This window comes from Dipodomys merriami, unplaced genomic scaffold, assembly GCF_024711535.1.
Source record: "Dipodomys merriami isolate MVZ:Mamm:240054 unplaced genomic scaffold, mDipMer1.0.p SCAF_4, whole genome shotgun sequence".
In the NCBI taxonomy this organism is placed as follows: domain Eukaryota; kingdom Metazoa; phylum Chordata; class Mammalia; order Rodentia; family Heteromyidae; genus Dipodomys; species Dipodomys merriami.
In genome coordinates this window covers 57,448,409-57,466,561 of record NW_027205603.1, presented here as the reverse complement: position 1 = coordinate 57,466,561, position 18,153 = coordinate 57,448,409, and the positions used below count along the sequence as shown (strand labels likewise).

The 18,153-nt window shown below is 37.3% G+C and overlaps 1 protein-coding gene and 1 long non-coding RNA gene across 3 annotated transcripts in view; one reads left to right on the top strand and one right to left on the bottom strand.

The window, feature by feature from the left end:
- Pip4p2 (phosphatidylinositol-4,5-bisphosphate 4-phosphatase 2) overlaps positions 1–16,688 on the top strand; it is a 58,066-nt gene extending 41,378 nt beyond the window's left edge. The window contains exons 6-8 of one of the 2 annotated variants that reach the window (XM_069991037.1): positions 6,539–6,629; positions 8,035–8,204; positions 10,583–16,688. In XM_069991037.1, the coding sequence (XP_069847138.1) occupies positions 6,539–6,629; positions 8,035–8,178 (235 nt within the window). In that variant the 3' untranslated portion in view covers positions 8,179–8,204; positions 10,583–16,688. Of the gene's footprint in view, positions 1–6,538; positions 6,630–8,034; positions 9,570–10,582 lie in introns of those variants that run through there. The other variant, XM_069991036.1, reaches the window with a different exon arrangement.
- The window catches only part of LOC138805847 (uncharacterized), a 52,503-nt gene extending 34,398 nt beyond the window's left edge, over positions 1–18,105 (bottom strand). Inside the window, exon 1 of the long non-coding RNA XR_011365651.1 lies at positions 17,719–18,105. This is a non-coding gene — a long non-coding RNA (uncharacterized lncRNA). The remainder of the gene's footprint in view (positions 1–17,718) is intronic.
- Between the last annotated feature and the right edge of the window lie 48 nt (positions 18,106–18,153).

Genomic DNA, 18,153 nt, shown 5'->3' with positions numbered 1-18,153 from the left:
AAGGTTTGTAGATTGGAGTCACATGCTAACCATGGGAGGACCGAGAATCACTAGTCTGAGGGCTGAAACTGTTACCACATGAAACCTGTAGTGGACATCCAGATTTCTTTCCTTTTTGATTGCTTTTCAAGTAAGATCCCATATGATCTGTTAGAGTCACAGTCCAAGACAGAATTTTCTTTCTTTAAACCATAAGAATCCTAGAATTCCTTTTGAGTTTAGGTGTTACTAAGTCATTGTTAGGAAGCCACTGTGTTATATATTGATCTCACAAATGTGTCAGGAAAGCTTCTCTGGCAGAAGCAAAGAATCATTTTCTCCCAATGTCATTTCTCTACTTATACAGTAGCTGGAGCTACTGTAGTAAAAGGTGGTATTTTGTTGTTGTTTTTTTTAAACTGGGCAACTTCTGATCACTGTCCTACTTTTAAATAGAGCTGGAATTGTATTTCTATGCAAATACTATAATGGAGCTAAGACTAATAGATTTTATCCAAATTGTCATCAGATACAACTTCTTCACTACTGATGTGTCCCCCTTATGAATCATCTCCTACCATTTTAAACAATGGCAGATTTCTACTGTCAGACATTATCCTATTATCTTGCCACTTGGTGCTCTAATTATTTAGTAAACTGGTGTTTGAAATAAAGGCAGAATCTTGCCACTTTTGTAAATGAGAGACAATAGACTATCACAAAATTTTGAATGCTTTCAAGGAGATATATGTAGCATGCTGTGCTGTGAGCAGCATGAGAAAAGCTTTAAGGAGAGTGATATTGAACTAACTTATGAAAGATGAGGAGGAATTAGGTTCACTGCAAGAGGAGTTACCTATGCCTCGGTAGACAACTTGGGGTACAGATGTGTATAGACATTGTAAAATAAATTGCATTGAAGGGAGAGGGTCAGTGATTGGGCAGGGGCGGGGGAGGGGTATCTCTACCTTATTTCCAAGAGTCTGTGGAGGATCTAGAAGAAATGTATCTGGTGCCTCATGCCTATAATCCTAGGTACTCAGGAGGCAGAGATCTGAGGATCAGAGTTTGAAGCCAGCTTGGGCAGAAAATTTCCTGTGAGACTTTCATCTGGAAAAAAAGGCTGGAAGTGGTGCTGTGGCTCAAGTGGTAGAGCACTAGCCTTGGGCACAAGAGGTTCTAGGTTAGTGCCCAGGTCTAGCAAAAAAGAAAGAACGAAAGAATGAGAGAAAGAGAAAGAAAGAAGGAAGAGAGAGAGAAATCGAGAGAGAGAAAGAACAAAAGAAAGATGTATCTGGCAGAGGATAATATTCATCTTGCACATGGTTGAGATAAAGAGAACTATAGGTTTGTTAGATTAATTGAGTCTTCATCTTATCAGTCTGCTTTTAAAATCACCAATCTTGAATCAATGTAGGCATGGTCTTCTCTTTTCCTTTACCAGGATAATCAAAACCTAAAAATTTTGATATTGTTTAGGTATTTAAAAAGGTACACCTTTACACTTTTGCTACAGCTTTGCTCTAAATACCTTCTAAAACTGCTCACTTAACTCCTTTTATCACTCTCCAAAACAACAATCTCTAGATACTTATTTCTGTTAAAACACCTGCCTCCCAAATCCCTTAACTCTCCCAGGCTCTGTGAGAGTTTATTCCCAATCCCCTAACGGTGACTGGGCTATGAATTCCTGTAGGTTCACACTTCCTGTCTGTGTGCCTACTTCCCTTTTGCTTCTCATAAGGAAGCAGATGTCTTCAAGTTGTATGCCTTCATTTGATCATGATTCTGTACTCTCTCTGGAACAACGTACAATTAACTATCAGTCCCCACTAGGCCACTGAATTTGCTCTGAAGAAGTTTACATCCCAATTGCAAATTCAAAGATTAGTCTTTATACTGCTTTTTTTTCCCTCTAAGTAATTGGTTATGTTGATCATCCTGTTTGTTTTTTCCTTAAAATGTTTTTTTCCTTGCTTTTTAGGTACTGCTTTCTCCTGAGCTTTTCCCACATCTCAGAGCAATCCTGTGTGTTATTGCCTTTGTTGGTCTCATTTCCTCTACTGTCCATAATTTGAGAGTTAACCACCTAATGTCTGAATTTCTCATATGCCACTATCATCTATCTATCAAAACCGCCTCCAATCTCTCTTTGGAACTTAAAATGTCGATATACAGTCTCTGTTGGTTACCTCACATATCACCATTTTAACCTAGCATCTCATTGGCATCTCAAACACACCATGAATAATTTCTTACCCTATTCTGCAAACTAAATTTCCTATGTGTTAGTGAATATACCAGCCAAAGTTATCTGTTTACTCAGGTGATAACAGAAATCATTTATTTCTTCCCCATATCTAGATGCTAATATCTTATCAGTTCAGCTTCTCCTTTATTTGTTGGCATATTATTTTGAGGCAAAAACTTCTTTTTCCCTTTGGGCAGAAACGTACTGTGTGTTCTACTATACACCCAATGCCTAAAGTCCAGAATTAAACTTCAGACTTCTTAGCAATGTAGATAAAATCTGCCAGGCTTATGTCTTTACTGGGCTTTTCTAGAGATGTTTTTCTTCCATATTTACACAACATAACCTCCTGTGTCCCAGACTCAACAGTCTTCTACCTCCATAGAGTATTATATGGTATCTTGTTTCTGTCACTCAGTCTTTTTTTTTTTTTTTTTTTTTTTTTTGCCTTCAGAGATCTCTTTATTAGGAGAGTAGTATTATCCTGCAAGACCTGCAGTTCCTGGTTAGTCTCTTCCTCATTCTTGCCTAAGTGTAAAACATTATTTAACTTCACCAGTTAGCTGAAATATCTCTTGCTTTTACTGTTCATCTGAAGAAACCTTTCCTGACAGGATTGCTTCTTGAATAAAATTCTTTTCATATCTCAACAATATGACTATTATCAGCTAAGATTATTCACTCCTCTTCCTATTCACGTCTTAACCTTGCCCTAAAATCCCACTGTATTCATCCATTTGCTTTTAATGTAGTCAAATATTGTGTGCTTGCAGTTTGCAGGAGTAGCATGCCTATGCAGGAGGTGGAGGCAGGAGAATGACAAGTAGAAAGGGCAAAAGTACAAAGACTAGGGCATATCAAGCAAGTAGCTCTGGGTTCAATCTCCAGTATTGAAGGGAGAGAAGAATCTAAGATCAGAAATCGAAGATTATTTCTAGTGATAGCTCAAGTGGTAGGGCACTTGTCTATCACACAAGGAGGTGTGTCTTCCATCTCCAGTATTGAAGAGGGAGAAGGGCAAAGAGAGGGATGGGGAGGAAAAGAGCTAAGAATGGAAATCCAAGATCAAGCTGACATCTAGTGAGCTTTTGTTTGATTTTTAATTTGGGTCATAGTTGATCCTCTACTACTTGACCCAAGCCTCCAGTCTGACATTTGGTTGGTTAATAGGAAATGGAGTCTTGAAAACTTTTTTGGCTTTAAACTTGATCCTATGATCTCAGCCTCTGGAGTAGCTAGAATTACAGATGTGAACTACCAGTTCCTGGCTCTGATGATACTCTTCTTTGTTGCTGTAATGGATTTTGCAGTATATAGCTACCCAGCTAGAGGCATTTCCTAGCATTCCTTGCAGGGGGTGTGGCCATGTGTTTAGGTTATAGACAATTGAATGTGAACAAAAAATATTAAGTATAACTTCCTTCCAGTCTCTAATAGAGAATTGCTTGATTTTGTTTTCTCTTTCCTCTTCTAATTTCCTGGAATAGGCAAGTATGGCAGAACCTTGTTTCTGTATTGAGTCAGACAGTGCTGGTATATCACAGAACTGAGATGTTTATCAACTCTAGGCTGCAAAATTTATGTTTGTATTTTATATGCTAGGGAAACAAATTATAGTTCAGACTTCTCTATTGTAGCAAGCACTCTACTTTTCCCTCTGTATAAAAGGAACTATTACTGTTATCACTTCATCAGAAACATAAATTCTGTGCTTTTGTGCACTAAACAAAATAAGAATGATAATTATAAGGTCGATGTTCTTATGGAGCAAGACATAAATATAAAAGACAAATGTTGATACTTTTAAAATAGAAATATATTTTTATAACAGAGATAGGAATGAATTTTCCATATAAGGTCAAAATTGAAAATCCTAAGGGAAGCAATAGATAATTATGTCTAGATTAGAATTTCCTTTCTCTGTGGTGATTTTGTTAATAAAAACTTCACCAAAAGATATTAAAATGATTTTTAAACCACAGACTCTAATAAGATATATGCAGAGTGCAGAGCTGTGAGGAATAGTATGTAGATTATATAAAAATCACCACTTGATTATTCTATCATTGAGCCATGTCTCCAGCCCTAATATTGCTGATTATATTGGAGATGGACTTTTCTGCCTGGGTTTGCCTTGAACTTCCATCTTCTGGATCTCAGCCTTTTAAGTAGGTTGGATTATAGGAATGAGCCACCAGTACCCAGCCACATTAATTAAGTGTATGATTAAACAAAAGATAGCCTAAGGCAGGGACAATAGATGTAAATGAGCATTTGATAGAAAAAGAAAAAATAGCTAGCTAGCATTTAAAAAGATGTATGTTCACCCTTGCTAGAAACCATGGCTACACATTAAAACTTATGAAATAACTATTCTCATCCATAAAATAGTTAAAAATTGAGAAAGGAAGTGTCAAAATTGAGAATATATGTGTACATATGCATAAATGGATGTGATCTTTATTAAAATATACATATATATGTATATATACACATATATACATATATGTACAACCCAGCAATTCTATTCCTAAATGTATGTTTGATAAATTCTTTCATATATTAGCAAGTGTTATTAAAAGCAACACTATTACACTAAAATATTAAGAAAAATCTGAAGGTTTATTAACAGATAACAATTATACTCATAAATGAAATGCAATTATGAAAATGGATAACTAGATCTTCACATACTAATATGTACATTCTCATCTTGGGTATTGAAAAAATAAAAAGGAACAAGCCATGGCAACATACAGTCCAAACCACATCTATTAGTCATTTCTTACTTTGTTTTTTCTTATGGTACTGGGATTTAAACTCAGGATCTCATGCTTGCTTAATTTGCTTGCTTGATTGGGATTCTTAACATTTGAGCCATGTGTCCAGCCCTGATATTGCTGATTATATTGGAGATGGACTTTTCTGCCTGGATTTGCCTTGACCTGTCATCTTCTGGATCTCAACCTTCTGAATACAGGAATGAGCCACAAGTCACATTAAGTTTTACCATAGGCAAAATAATCCTGTATCTTGCTTATAGAATCATATGTAAATTAAATATGAGAGTTTGGTATCTGTGCAATAAGACAATTGTAGGTTGTTTGTTGCTTTACCCTTTTGTTGGGATGGCACTTGGGTCATGGAGTAACAGTACTTCCTTTTTTCCTCTTGAGAGATTTCTCAGAAGTAGTGATTAAGTGTAAAAAAGGACATGCATTTGCTAAGCAAAATTCACATACTGAGATTAATGCACTCAAATTATTCTCTTGGCTCACAGAAAAGGTACTATAATGTTCACTTAGAACCTGAGACTTCTTCAATATGTGGTTCTAAAAAAACTTGGTTGGTTTAGGATATAGTAGGCTACCAGAGACAGATACCTAGATAGTAATGAAAAACAATTAGCCATGAGTCAAGAATGAAACCACTAACTGGATGCATAGGGATTCAATTTAAAAGTAGTCTAGGGACACAAGAGATTTTATCTTGCTGTTCTTGTTAATGAACTTATAATGTACTATGTGATTTTTTTTTTGTTTCTTTGTATGTTCTTCCCTCATGGTATAACCCCTGTTGTCACTGTATTTGATTCTGGTGTCCTACATCTTGTATATACATTTTTCTAATTTGGGGAGGGGAAGGGAAATAGCAAAATGCTGAAATAAGGATACAGGATGACCCACTGTAACAACAAGATGTACGAGACACTATGTTGAAAACGAACTTTAAACTTTGCAGGGGGGAAAGGGGGAGGAGTGGGAAGGGGAGGGAGGTATTGGGGAGGAAAGGGATGGTAGGGGAAAAACAAAGGAGGGGGTAACAATGCTCGATAGGAAATGGACTCATTACCTTACTCATGTAACTATAACCCCTCTGTGCAGTATCTTTACAATACAAAATATATATTGAAAACTTTAAAAAAGTAGTCTAAGCCAAACATGACATAAGCGTAATGAATTCTACATGTCCTAACAACTTCAGATAGCAACATGTAAGATGGTGATTAATGGTGGCCTCTGGGTCATCTAGATGTGGATGTTGTCGTTCAAGTACTGAGGAAAATTTATGATGTATATTTGCAGTAGATTTAATGATTTAACAAAATTTGAGTGATTAAAACTAGTGCTTATGCAAAATTAGAACATCTCCAAGGAAGCACATTTATCAATTTTTTCTAGTATGTGATCCAGTCTTGTAATTTTTTTTTATTTGACAAACGTTCCTTGAGATATTTTACCAAGTTAAGCATGATCTTGACACTGGCCACACGTTCTTAGTGATGTCTTTCTTTTGTATGATTTACAGCTCTTCTGTAGGTAGTGCACTTCCTCGAAGACGCTGCTGTGCTTATATTACCATCGGAATGATCTGTATTTTCATTGGTGTCGGATTAACTGTGAGTACTACTTTACTATTAGAATTCTTCCCTCTCAACGTTACCTACTGCGGTCAGCCTGAGGACTGAGACAACATATCAGTCATTTCTGAGAAGGTTGCCTTCCTGGCATGGGGGTCTACCACCTTAAAAACAAACACACAAACAAACAAAAACTACAGGCAGTCAGAAACCTGATTTTTTTTGTTCATTAATGATTTAAAAATACCTTATTAGACTATTATTAGACAAAATAATGGGCTTTATTGTGTGCTGACCTGTTTTAAATGGAATTTGCCCTCCTAGATAAAAAAGTACCTTGGATCTTTGTCAAAGTTATTAAAAACTTGGGAATGTGCCATTCATTTAACAAAAGCCCATTTGTAGAGCAGAACCAACAAAATGACAAAGCCTGAAAAATCATTTTCTTTATCCACATCCCATATCAAACAGAGAATCATTACCAGTAGGAGGATGGGTTATTTTTAGGGAAGACAGAAGCTAACCACTTGGCATGGGGGTTATGCCAGACAAAGAAGGGAGGATCTTTGTGCTGCCACTTTGCTCTTCTTACTGTGTTCCCCAGTCAGTATATCTGATTCCATATTATTAACAGTGTCTCACTAGGTCACATGATATTGAGTTACATAAATTAAATGCTATTCAAAGGTAACTTATTTTAGATTGTGTGTGTGTGCTCAGCCTTCCTAGTAGTCTTGATTATAGGCATGATCCATTGGTCCCTGGCTTTCTTAAGAATATTTTAATTTTTTGAGACAAAATTTTGTGTATCCTGCATTGACCCACTACCATGGTTGGCTCTGTGTGTGTGTGTGTGTGTGTGTGTGTGTGTGTGTGTGTGTGTGTGTGTGTGTGTGTGTGTGTGTGTGTGTGTGTGTGTGTGTGTGTGTGTGTGTATTTTGTTATATTTATTTCATAAAATTTATGTTTAAGTTCAGTCAGGGTAGCTTATGCCTGTAATTCCTGCTACTTGAAGGCAGAAATAGGGAATATGGTGGGTAGGCAAAAAGTGAACCAGACATCATCTCAACAAAAAGTTGGGTAGTGGTGGTGCCTGATACAAGTGAAGTTTAAGTAAGAGAGATACAATTTAGGCCAGCTCAGAACAAAAAACATAATAACTTACCTGGAAAATAACTAAAGCAAGATAAGCTGGAGAGGTTACACCTGACTAGTAAGCTGGAGACCTGAGTTCAAACCCCAGTAGCACAAAAAGCAATAGTTAATATAAGTAGCAGTAATGTCTGCAGGCAAAAATCAGGTTATAGGGATGTTGAAAGTTCAGTTTGAGGTTATGCTTCACACAAATCACACACATACAAGCCAACACAAGGTTCTCTAAGCTATATTTTCTTTAAGTTTCTAATTTTATATTTATACATATATTTTGTTGTTGTTGTTTTAGGTTGGCACCCAAGACTTTGCAAGGCGATTCCATGCAACCTATGTTTCTTGGGCAATTGCATATCTCTTAGGTTTGATCTGCCTTATCCGAGCTTGTTACTGGGGAGCCATAAGAGTCAGTTATCCAGAACACAGTTTTGCATAGGCTGGCCTCTGATTCAGTGATGGCAGGTGAGAGTGTCTCACAGTCCTTGATAAGCTACTCTGGACATGTTTAAATCATTTATCCTAATGGATTCCATCCTGGTTTATGTATACTAGTTTCAAGACTTTGGGAGTCTTTTCTGGACAAATGCTCATTGCACTATGTTATATGCAAATTGTTTTGCTGCTAGGTTTTCAAACTCAGAAAAATAAAGCTGTGTTTTTATGTTATTTTAATCTATTAAAGATACTTTCAGATTTGTCACTAAACACCATATATTACCCCTTTGCTATGGGTCTCAATCATTATTCCATTACTTGCCAATCTGTGACTATTCCCAAGAGGTATTTATAAATGTTTCTACAATAGTTTTGCATTTATAATTATGTTTTAGTTAAGCAGTATTAACATTGCTTGCTTTTAAAACAAAGCAATATGCATTATTTTTGCCTGAACTGCTTACAGCAATTTAAACCTAAGATTATAATGACCTTATTCAGGAAAAAAAAAATTGAGTGTACTTTCAAAAACTTGGTATTCTTGTCAGAGAAACATTTCTAGATACTGTATGCTCATTTTGTCTTGTTTGTAGAAAGATAAAATATTTTGGTAGTAATGTAAAATACAAGAATGAAAAATATTTATTTGCCCACAGAGATGTTGGATAAAATTTTTTTTCAAAGCTCACAGGATTTTTTTGCCTTTCATTATTTTTGTCTTTTTATTTACCAGTTAAACATCTGCTCTGGATTTATTGAGTTAATGTTAATAGGTCATATGTATTCCTTTATAGACTGGTGGAAGTATTTCACGTAACATGTTTTATAATACTTAACCACTTAATTAAAGATATATTTACTTTGGGTTTACTCCTTTGTAATTAGAGTATTTTTCTTGTTGGGATAACTGTGCACCACTTAGATGTGATGGGAGCCTAGATATTTTGCACTAGCTAAAATGTTAAAGGTTAGAATTACTCTTAACCATTTTTCTCAAGTATGACTGTTCAGATGATTGCTGAATTTAGTCAAGGAAATAGATTAAAGACAACTAGCGGCATAGTTTTCTAAGAATTCTCTAAGATTATGGAATCAGCTCTTGCACTGCCCGTTTTTGCAGTTTTGAAAAAGTTGTTTAAAAAGTAATGCTCTAAAGTCTTTCATATAGAATTACATCATGCAATGTTTAAGTAAAATAACTGTCGTTTCCAGGGATAAAACTAATATTTAAAATTATTTGTGTTCCTGACTCATATGAAAATGTACTCCTCAGAGAGTTTAGAGCAAAATCCATGTAAATGTCACAGACCAAATGGTAAATGTATAAATACAGTAGCTCAGGATTATATGTAATTGGAAAACACACTAATAAAGGTTATTGTCCAAAAGTCACTTTGTCTTAGTCTATTAAAAAGAAACTAAGTATCATTTCCAAAATTGTCTTGAGATATTGCTATCATTTTCATGTGTAAAAGAGTACATCATTAGCTCATGCCTGTAATCCTACTACTCAGGAGGCTGAGATCTGAGGATTGTGGTTCAAAGTCATCCCTTGCAGGAAAGTCTGTGAGATTATCTCCAATAAACTACTCAGAAAAAGCTGGAAGTGGTGCTGTGGCTCAAGTGGTTGAGCATTAGCTTTGAGCAAAAGAGCTCATGGACAGAGCCCAGGCCCCGAGTTTAAGCCCCACAACTGATATCAAAGAAAAAAAAAAAAGCACATCATTTTCTTCTATAATATTCATTTGATTTTTCTGCTATTTTCATGAACATCTTAAAATTCAGATTACATCCATCTGTAACACATTTAATGTTCAATATAAAATAAGCTAATTTATTTCTTAATGACTTACAACTTGAAAAAATATATAATGAATTTATCAATCCATATTTTTCCTTTTTGAATTGAAATTTTACATTGTTATATGCAGTATCATCCTGTTGCTTCTGGACTATAATCTTGGCAGTCCTGTTCAAAGCCAGCCCAATAAGAAAAGTATGTTAGACTTAACAAAAGCCAGAAGTTGTAACTCTAGTTAAAGTGGTAAAACACTAGTCTTGGATGGGAAAAGCTAAGGTCCAGAACCCAGACATAATTTCAAACCCCAGTACTGGAGCAAGTGTGTGTGTGCACACACACACACACACACACACACACACACACACACACACACACACACACGCACACACACATGCACACAGAGGCATAATCATAATCATCTTCTAGTATATGATCCTTAATTGTAGCAGTTTGTAGTAATTTTTGATTTTTGTGCCCCCTACTGTTCATTGTCTGTAGCTTACCTAATTTCAAAATAACAGTATTTTAGTTCCAAAATATTTTATGAATTTCATGTTGTATCCAATTGAACTGATTTTTAGTGCATTTAAATTTTTCTCTTTAGGTAACAAAATCTAGGAAGACTGAACAGGAGTATTGTCTGTTAAACATGAGAAAATCAACATACAATGAGCTTTAAATTCAAATTACGGTAAAATAGCACAGATTGCTAATAAAATGATTTGTAAAAGCTTTTAATTTTTAAATTCATTTACAAGATCACTTGCAGTTTAAATAAATATTATATATTCCTTCACATGCATTTTGCTTGAGGGGGAATGCTATGTAAAAGAAGAAAAATAGGCCTGGCACCGGTGGTTCCTATTTATAATCCTACTCAGGAGGCTAAGATCTGAGGATTGTTGTTCAAAGCCAGCCAAGCAGGAAAGTACATGAGACTCTTATCTCCAACTAACCACCAGAAAACCAGAAGTGTAGCTATGGGTCAAGTGGTAGAGTGTTAGCCTTGAGCAAAAAAGTTCAGGGACAGCATCCAGGCCCTGGGTTCAAGCCACACAACTTACAAAAAATGAAAAGGAGCTCATATTGTTTTGGGATTTTGAGTGTATTAGAGATAACTTGAAAAACTTGTCCTCAAGCTTGTGATTCCATGGTCTTTCAGCTTTTTAGCAAAGTCATTTAAGGTAACTTAGTGACCAGAAAAAAAATCACATGCTGTGCTTTGATCAAATTGTAAATATTAAGGGTTGGATGCAGGACTATGAAACATTCCTGGTATTACAGTATAATTTCCCAAAAGCCTCACCATGTATGGTATTTTCCACATCAGGAATATCTTTAAGATACTGGATATTTACATTATCTTGGAAGAAATTCATTACTTTTTTTTTTTTAGTGATTATTAAGTCTTTAGGAAAGTTTAGGAGACTTGTGAACAATCCCTTAGCATACATAATGCTGCTTTTCTTAGTCTCTTCCTTCATACCTGTTGTATTCCTTTCTGATAGTTAACCTCTCTATGATCTACCACTAGTAAGTTTCCTTTAACACCCTCATAAATCAACAACCTTCACTATCCTTAACATGTGTCACTGACTTAAATGTCAGTATGAGTGGTTCGTCTAATATTATGGTCTAGACTCACCATTCTTTGCTTCTGTTAAAATTTCAAACTGACTTCTAGAGTTGGGTGTGTAGCTCAAATGGTAGTGGTAAAGTACCCTGGGTTCATACCAGCTTAACCCCCTTCTCCCCCACAAACTGCCTTTTAGAGTTGGCCCTTTCCTCCTACACCCGTTCCTTGCTTCATCAGAGAAATCACAGTATCTTTTGATCTCTATATTCATCTGAGTCAGTAACTGGTATTATAATTTTTACTTTCTTATCCTCACAGTCTATATGGACGTTCTTCTTTCTGTATACATACTTCCTTATTTATGACTCTCATACTCATTGCCATAGCTTTTTAACAATTGTTGTACAATAGCATCTACTTATCTATGAGTATATGTTTCTGTAAAAACCTCTGCCTTGCTTCATCCCTTGCTTATTTCATATCACTTCCTAATCTATTTTCCACATATTTATTTTCCAGATGGCCATTTATTATCATACCTAGCCTAAAGTCCTTTCCATATCCTTATGAGATAAAAGATCTCTTATCCTTATTTAGCTTAAAATTAACCCACTATTAATAAAGGTCTTGTATTTTGTGTTCCTCATGATTAAATTATCTGTGCTATTGATATTAACTGTTTTTGTTTATTTTGTGCCATTCCTGGGGCTTAAATTCAGGGCCTGGGCCCTGTCCCTAAGCTTCGTTTCCTCAAGGGTAGCATGTACCATTTGAGCCACAGCTCTACATCTGGCTCTTTTTTTAGAGCTAATTGGAGACAAGAGTCTCACAGACTTTCCTGCCCAGCCTGGCTTCAAACTGTGATTCTCAGATCTCAGCCTCCTGAGTAGTTAGGAATGCAGGAGTGAACCACCAGTACCTGCATTATATTAACTGGTCTATTCATGTCTCTGGCTTTGTCCTTCTATATGCAAAAAATGTTCTTTTCTAAGTGAGTAAATTTTTTATGCTTGATAATTCTGAGGTCTGAACCCATGATTTCTCTTTTCCTCTGACCCATGAACAGAATTGTTAAAACACTGATTCGAGGCAAACATTTCCACTACAGCTACTGCACTGTTTTGGTTATTCATAGGGTTACTTTTGTTCTTCTCTTGTTAACTGAGTATTGGTCAAAATATGTTTGAGTTTGAATTCCTAGCACATAACAAGGATAAACCTTTTCAACTCTTGCTTATCTGAGTGAAGTCAAATATTTATTATAGCTTCTTTCTACCACTTTGATTGATTTGTTCATTTATTCATTTTTTTCATTCTTAACTTTTTTACTTTCACCTTTCCTTTTCTTTTTTTTTTTTTGGTCCGGTTGTGGGGCCTGAACTCTGGGCCTGAGCACTGTCCCTCAGCTCTTCAGCTCAAGGCTAGTGCCCTACCACTTGAGCCACAGCGCCATTTCCGGCTTTTTTCTTTTTGCTTATGTGGTGCTGAGGAATCGAACCCAGGGCCTCAGGCATGCAAGGCAAGCGCTCTACCACTGAGCCAACTTCCCAGCCCCTCACCTTTTCTTTTTAACTTAGTTATTTAACACTTGACCTACAGTCCTATTTGCTGAAACTGGGGCTTGAACTCTTGGCTTGTAATTCCCCCCCCCCCTTTTTTTTTTCTCAAGGCTATGACTTGAAACACATCTCCAGTTCTGGGTCTCACTTTTTGCCTAGGCCAGATCCTCCTATTTATGTTTCTCACATAGCTGTGGTGACAGGCATGCTTCACCATGCCAAACTTTTTGTTAGTTGAGATGTAGTCTCATGAACTTTTTGCCCAAGCTGGACTTGAACTGCAATATTCTTAACCTCAGCTTCCAAAGTAGCTAGGATAACAGCTGCTGTGCTTAGCTTACAAAATCTTTTATCAAATTGCTATACAATAGCATCTCCTTATCTATGAGGTATGTTCCAAGACTCCCAAATGCATTCCTGAAATTGCAGATAGCATTAAAAATATATCATTTCCCATACAGACATATGATAAAGCTTAATATATAAACTAGGCACACTTAAGATATTGCTAACAACTAATAATAAAATAGGAACATATAAGAATATACTGTGATAAAATTGCTAGAATCATAGTTCTTCTGCTTTAAGGGCCATTGCTAAGTAAATAAAGGGCTTCAGGAACACAACCCCATAGCAAAATAATAACAGTCAATCTGACAGCTGAGACAGCTACTAGGTGATTAGTAGATATGTAGCATATACAGTATGTATATGCTAGACAAAGGGATGATTCATGTCTTGAGAACTTTACTTATCTACTCTAAAATACACACTTCAATCTAATGAATTACTTATTTCTGGAATTTCCCTTTTATTATTCCCAAGTGAAACTGAATGGGATGGGGACAGTTACTACTATGAGAAAATATGAGTATATGTATCCTTTATAAAATGTTTTGTAGTCCTGTGCCTGTGGCTCACACCTGTAATCTTAGCAACTCAGGAGACTGAGATCTGAAGATAGCGGTTCAAAGCCAGCCCAGACAGAAGTTAAATTGGAGACTCTTATCTCCAATTTAACCACTATGCTGTGGCTCAAGTGGTAGAGCACTTGCTTTGAGCTGAAGAGCTCAGGGACAGTGCCCATGCCCAGAGTTCAAGTCTTACAACCGACCAAAAAAAAAGATAAAATGTTTTGTAAATGTTTGTTGATTAGATGAGAGGCAGACTAATGAAGGAGAGTGGTGAGGAGATCATTTGGAAACTCTGAAAGAACGCTGTTGCTTTACTTTTGCTTGCTTACTCATCTTTCAGTAGCACCAAGGTTATATTTCCAACTAAAGTGTGTGTGTGTGTGTGTGTGTGTGTGTGTGTGTGTGTGTGTGTGTGTGTGTGTGTGTGTGTGTGTGTGTGTGTGTGTGTGTGTGTGTGTGTGTGTGTGTGTGTGTGTGTGTGTGTGTGTGTGTGTGTGTTCCCAGCACTCAACACTGTGAGGGCAGAGGTAAATAAGAGAAACATATACACATGTTAGCTGTGAATTATCTGAGATTCCTATTTCTTTGTTTTACTTAATTCATTCTCCAAGCCTTTGGCAGATCCCCCATACTCCAAAGCCATAGAGGATGTGGGGTGACAAATATAACCTTGGGAAATGTTTTCAGCTTCCTAAACGACCACAATTTTCCCTATATTTTAATTTTATAGTTTATACTTTTTTTCCCCTTTTTTTCTTGTTCCCCTTTTTCCACCAGTGCTGACTGGGGCTTGACTCATTGAACTCACAGCCTAGGCATTGTGTCTGGGCATTTTTGCCATGGCTAGTGCTTTACCATTTGAGCCACAGCTCCAGTTACCTTTTTTTTTTGTCAGTCATGGGGCTTGAACTCAGGGTTTGGGTGCTGTCCCTGAGCTGTTTTTTTCTCAAGACTCCAGGTATAAGCCACTGGTGCCCAGCTCCAATTAGCTTTTGATGGTTAATTGAAGATACAAGTTTAATGGGCTTTCCTGCCTGGATTGGCTTTGAACCACTGTCTTCAGATCGCAGCCTCCCAAGTAGGTAGGATTACAGTCGCCTATAGGACTGAGTCACTGGTGCCCACATTATTATTATTATTTACCTTTAGGGGTCTGAACTCAGGGCCTTAGTGCTTGCCAGGCAGGCACTTTACTACTTGAGCCACATGTGTACCCAGCCCTTTCCACTCATTTTAAAATGTTTTTACCCAGACTGGCTTTGCACCATTAGCTTCCTATTCATAGTTGATATGATAATTGCACACTTCTGTGTTTAGGTTTTTATTGGTTGGGATGGAGTTTGGGGAATGTTTTGCACAGGGTGCCTCAAACCTGACCGTCCTGGATCTCCACCTTCTGACTAGGATCTCCACCTTCTGACTAGGATTGTAGGTAAGAGCTACCAAACCTGAATAGTTTTTCATTGTGTTACTTGGCAACAATTTTGTAATACATTTTTCTTTCAACGATGCTATTCATTATTAAAAGTTTAGAGAATTAGTTTTATAGTTCAGTACATGTAATAGGTATGTCAATGTTTAGTAATTTGAGGAAATCTGTTATGAGTTTCTGATTTGGGGGCACTTTAAGATTTCTTAGACTGTAACCCTAAGTACTCTTTTAATTGCTGAAAATCATTGATTGTCAAAGTTCTTGTAAAATTTCATTACAAATTCTAGATTTTTAAGTTTTAATGTTTCTGTGGTTCCTTCTTCATCAGTGGTCAAAACCTTCAGTTTATTCTATATAAAAATAGAATACCTTCAGTATATTCTATATAAAAAGTCTCTTTCCTCAAGTTATTGGTTTTAATTTTACCTGAAAATGTTCATATTTTTATTACCTTTAAGTAGCTGTACAAAGGAGTTGCCACTAAATAAAGCAGTTTATAAACACAATGCATTTTGATCAGTGTCACCCCTTACAATATTTTCACTCATCCCTCCCTGAAAACTTTACAGGTAAGATTTCTATTAAAGTAATCTTGATTTAAGAGAGCAGTTACAAAATAATTTAAGATGCATATGAAATTATATGTGAATCTTAGTAAATATATTCCTCAAGAGAGCATTTATTGTGATTAGATTGATGAGAATTGTATACTGGACCTACAATTTTCTACATCTGAGAGTTGAAGAGACACATGGACTACACTGCCCACAGACTTGTGGTGTCTTATAGCACATGCTACCTTCTTATTATGACACATCTTTTTGACCCTGCACTTTCATCTCTGATGACAAGTGCGTCATCTCAGTGGCTGGTATTGGTGTTCATGGAAGCCATATCTACACCAAAATAGCTAGCAAGAATTTGATTCTACATGGAAGTGCTTGTGAAACCTCACATTTTTGAAGGTGGTAAATCTGGTTGAGTATCAGTGGCTCATGCCTGTTACTTACCTACTAGTGACTCGACTCAGGAGTCTGAGACCTGAAGAACTTTAATTCGAAGTCAACCTGGGATGAAAAGTCTGAAAGACTCCAATTAAACAACAAAATGGACTGGAGGCATTTCTCAAATGGTGATTACTTAGTCCTGAGTTCAAACCTCAGATCCAGCAAACAATTAAAATAAAAAATAGTAAATCCTACCATATTATTACCCTCCTCTGAAGACCTTTTGATGCTTTCCAACCCTTAAAAAATAAAATTCACATCTTCTTGAATTTACAAGACACCCTGCTTCTCTTATTTCTCCAAATTCATCTTCAGAATCTTTTCACTTTAAAGTCTAGCCATACTTGTCTGTCATCAATTTCTACAACATAGAATATTTTTCCCTATTGAGGCTATCAATACCTGCCATTCGCTCTAGCTAAACAGTTTCTTATTCTATACCTAGATGATCCCTTTTCAGAGATCCTTCTTGAGATAGCCCATTCCAGTCAAGTTTTCTTTGCCTTGACCCTGGTTTCCAGTCTCCTTTGGGGGAAATTTGCCTTTTGTATTCTTCCTAAATCATTTCTGGGATGTGTTTTACTTAATCAGCATCCTTTTCCTAATGTTTCAATTTGTCTATAATATACCGATATATATGCGTGTATATATATATATATATCTACACATGTGGTCTGTTTTATATGTATATATACAAAATGGCTTTTTTTGATAAACTAAACATCTCATAACCTCATATATGGAAGTCCCAACTCATAACTCATCAGTTCCTTCTCCAAAACTGTTCTGCCACCTGTATTCCCTATTTTATGTCCCCACTGACATATGTCTCCACTGTTATGTGCCCTGGTTAGAAACTCAAGAGTCGCCTTATCTGCACATTCTCCTGTCTGTCATGGAATTTAAATACTTGTTACTAACATCTGCCAGATCTACTATCCCTTATCCCTTCTGACCCACTGAGCTCAGATATAAGCCCACTGTCTTCCATCATCCTAGCATGATCCGCAGGAAAGCCCTCTCCATGAGTTTTGCTACATTTCTGCTCTCTCGAACCACCACTCTCCGCAGAGCTGCCAGAATGATCTTGCCAGCATTTGATTTTGGGTATGATAAGTTTGCACACTAGTTGTGTAAAATTCTTCGACAGTGTCACTTGGGTCACGGCCCCAAGTCTGATTCCAGTTCCCCTGTTTCACGCTCCTCACTACCGTTTTACTCCAGTCCCTTTTACCCCACCTTACACAGATACCTTTTCCTTCGGGGGCTCCTCTTCTCCGGACTTCTCCTCCTCTTCCTCTCCCAGCTATGCATGCTCCACAGCCTTCACTCGACCTTCCAGGCCTCCTCCTGTGCCCCGATCTACGCCCCGCTCCATCGCGGGGCTTAGCCGGCCCGCCTCCCTCCTCGGGGGCCGGGGGGACCCCAGGGAGCAAAAGAAGAAAACGCCGGTGGAGAGCGGAGGCCGCCGAGTCCGGTGGAGCCGCCGGGGAGCCGCACTTGTCGGGAGATGATGAGCTACTTCGGACCGGGGTGAACCCGAAGGCCGGACGCACAGCGGGGGCCCGGCGGGGTGCGCTCGCCGCTCTGACGGGGTGGGACGGTTTCCCTCGTCAGCGCCAGGCGCCGGGCCTCCCTCACAGAGGCGGCCGGCCTCCCTCACAGAGGCTGCCTGGAGCCCTAGGTG